Here is a 2,311-nt window from a genome sequence, read left to right as displayed (position 1 = left end):
GTGGCGCTTTCGTCCTAATTATGTTTCTAAATGAATGTTAGTCTCGGGTACATTCACATAAAGGCCCTTGGTTGCATTCTGGCAAGAGTTATGCTATAAGGCTTCTTTGAATGAGATACAACTACAATTAGCACAGTAGTTTGTTTGTATATCATTTATATCCTGCATTGGAATGGCTACTACTAAATATTCATATAACTTGACCAAGTAGTTATATTCTCTGGAAAAATTTAAATTCTTAATAAGTTTCTCTCCCAAAAAACCCAAAAAATTAAAGTCATTCAGATGTTGTAACATTTTTATTGATACTTCAGTGGCAAATCCCTTTATCAAAGTGATACACAGCTATGTAAGTGTGTGTGTGTGTGTGTGTGTGTGTCTGTGTGTGTCTGTGCCTAGATACTGGAAGAGTTTATTATGATTGTCTCATTAATTATAACAATACACAAATCTACCCCAATCTATTTTAGTTGATTAGAAGCAGCTGTGGTGCCACATACATTGACATTGCCCATAATTCAGAGGATGACTAAATAAGCTACTGTGCAAGGTTCAAAAAGAGGGTGTTAAATCAAAACCATGTAGTGCATCTGCCACAATTACTGTGTTGTAGCTATACGTCATTTTACAGAAAATCTCAAAAGCCACACTTACTACAGCTAGATTTTGTCTTGACATTAGGTTTTGTTATGCAGTATGTACATTTCTTACTATTTCTGGCCTTGTTTCTGAACATTTTAGATTTTTAAACAGTTAATAGGCAGGCCTTTTAGCTCAGATGCTTTGAGTGTGGTGCTATTAACCCCGAGGTCATGGGTTCAATCCCCATACTGGCCAGACATGTTCAATTAGCAGTGTGCATTTCACATTACCATGCAAAGTTAGAGATAGTTAAAAGGTTTTCTGCTCAGCAGACAATGTGGAACTTAGTTCCACTAAGTCACATGTAAGTGGCGTGTCTACTGTATTCAAGCTATTTCCTTCCACAAAAGCTAACCAGCAAAATTGGTTCATAGGCTGGGACACCTGTCAGTCAGACAAAATGTCTTTATTCATCTTAAGCCTAAAACCTCATATGAGGATGGGCATTATGCAACTTAAATACAGTGCCAATTGAAAGGATAAGGGTGTTAACATGCTTCATTACATAATGAATGAGGCCCTGTTAGTGAGGAGGCCTGTGTCAAAATCTAGTTTTGAGACATTGTTTTGTTCAGTATCGTCATTTGGTGGCCTTCCATACAAGTTTTTTTCTATTTGCATTCTATCTTGCACTTCCATCTTCCTTTTTTTTGATGTAGCACATTCATGCAATCAACCAAAAACAATCTTTCTTTAAGAGGGTGATCACATTACACACCACTGTTTTAGCTAGGCTATGAATGTTTTTAGTCACATAGCTAGCTTCCAGTAGTAACTTTTTAATATGGCTTTACTCAGGGGTGAGTGGGCTGGAAACTCACATTTATTATTTTTCAACTTAGTTTAACTAGTATAACCACAATTACAATTATTAAAGGTTATACACATCCTTGACCTTCAGAATGCCACTTTTTTGTCTTTGAAGGTTACCACAGCAGCTGAGATTGGAGGGACAGTTTTAGCTGTTGGGTTAGTTGCAGCTGTAGCTGCTGTGTTCGTATCCTGGCTCAAAGACGACGACAACAAAGAAGAAAGGAGAGAAGAAAGGAGACAACCAAGGAGACATCCAAGGAGACATTACAATTGGCAGCAATGAGACAACAAGATGGAAGGAAAGATCCTGCCACTGTTTCAGCCAATTAACCTGGCACGGATTATGATTTAAACATTGTGAATAAATGGTTGTCTTTGTTGGTGTAACACACACACAACTCACACATATACTGTATGCACACATACAAACACACACAGATTAGGCAAGCTTTTGTGGAGAAAGATGAAGTCATAGGTAAATCCATGGCTGTTATGTTTGATATCAATGTCTGAAATGTATAAAATGATTCATTTGGTGAATAAGACAATTTGTAAGATTCCCAGTATCAAGTAGTTTTATATAGCACTAGAATCTTGAACTTAATTACTGTATTGTTTGTTTAAACAATTATTTATTAAATTGTGTTGTTTTGTATAAAAAATAAAAAGATTTTCTTTTTAACTTTGGAAAACCTTTTTTATTTAACATGTCATGTTCTGTGTGTACTATTTATATGTACAAAATTAGAATGAAGAGATCCTGGGGCCTGTTGCACGAAACCAGGATAAGGGATTAAGCCGGAATATTCCAGTTATCCTGGATGAATTTTAGCTTTGACTCGGTTGCACAAAACCA

At 36.2% G+C, this 2,311-nt stretch overlaps 1 protein-coding gene across 2 annotated transcripts in view; it reads left to right on the top strand.

The window, feature by feature from the left end:
* Positions 1-1,983, top strand: part of LOC116696137 (phospholipase A and acyltransferase 4) — a 4,468-nt gene extending 2,485 nt beyond the window's left edge. For both annotated transcript variants that reach the window (XM_032526896.1, XM_032526897.1), the window contains exon 4: positions 1,568-1,983. In XM_032526896.1, the coding sequence (XP_032382787.1) occupies positions 1,568-1,738 (171 nt within the window). In that variant the 3' untranslated portion in view covers positions 1,739-1,983. The remainder of the gene's footprint in view (positions 1-1,567) is intronic.
* The last annotated feature ends 328 nt before the right edge of the window (positions 1,984-2,311 follow it).

Source organism: Etheostoma spectabile, chromosome 9, assembly GCF_008692095.1.
Source record: "Etheostoma spectabile isolate EspeVRDwgs_2016 chromosome 9, UIUC_Espe_1.0, whole genome shotgun sequence".
Taxonomy (NCBI): Eukaryota; Metazoa; Chordata; class Actinopteri; order Perciformes; family Percidae; genus Etheostoma; species Etheostoma spectabile.
This window is presented reverse-complemented; position numbering and strand designations above follow the sequence as displayed.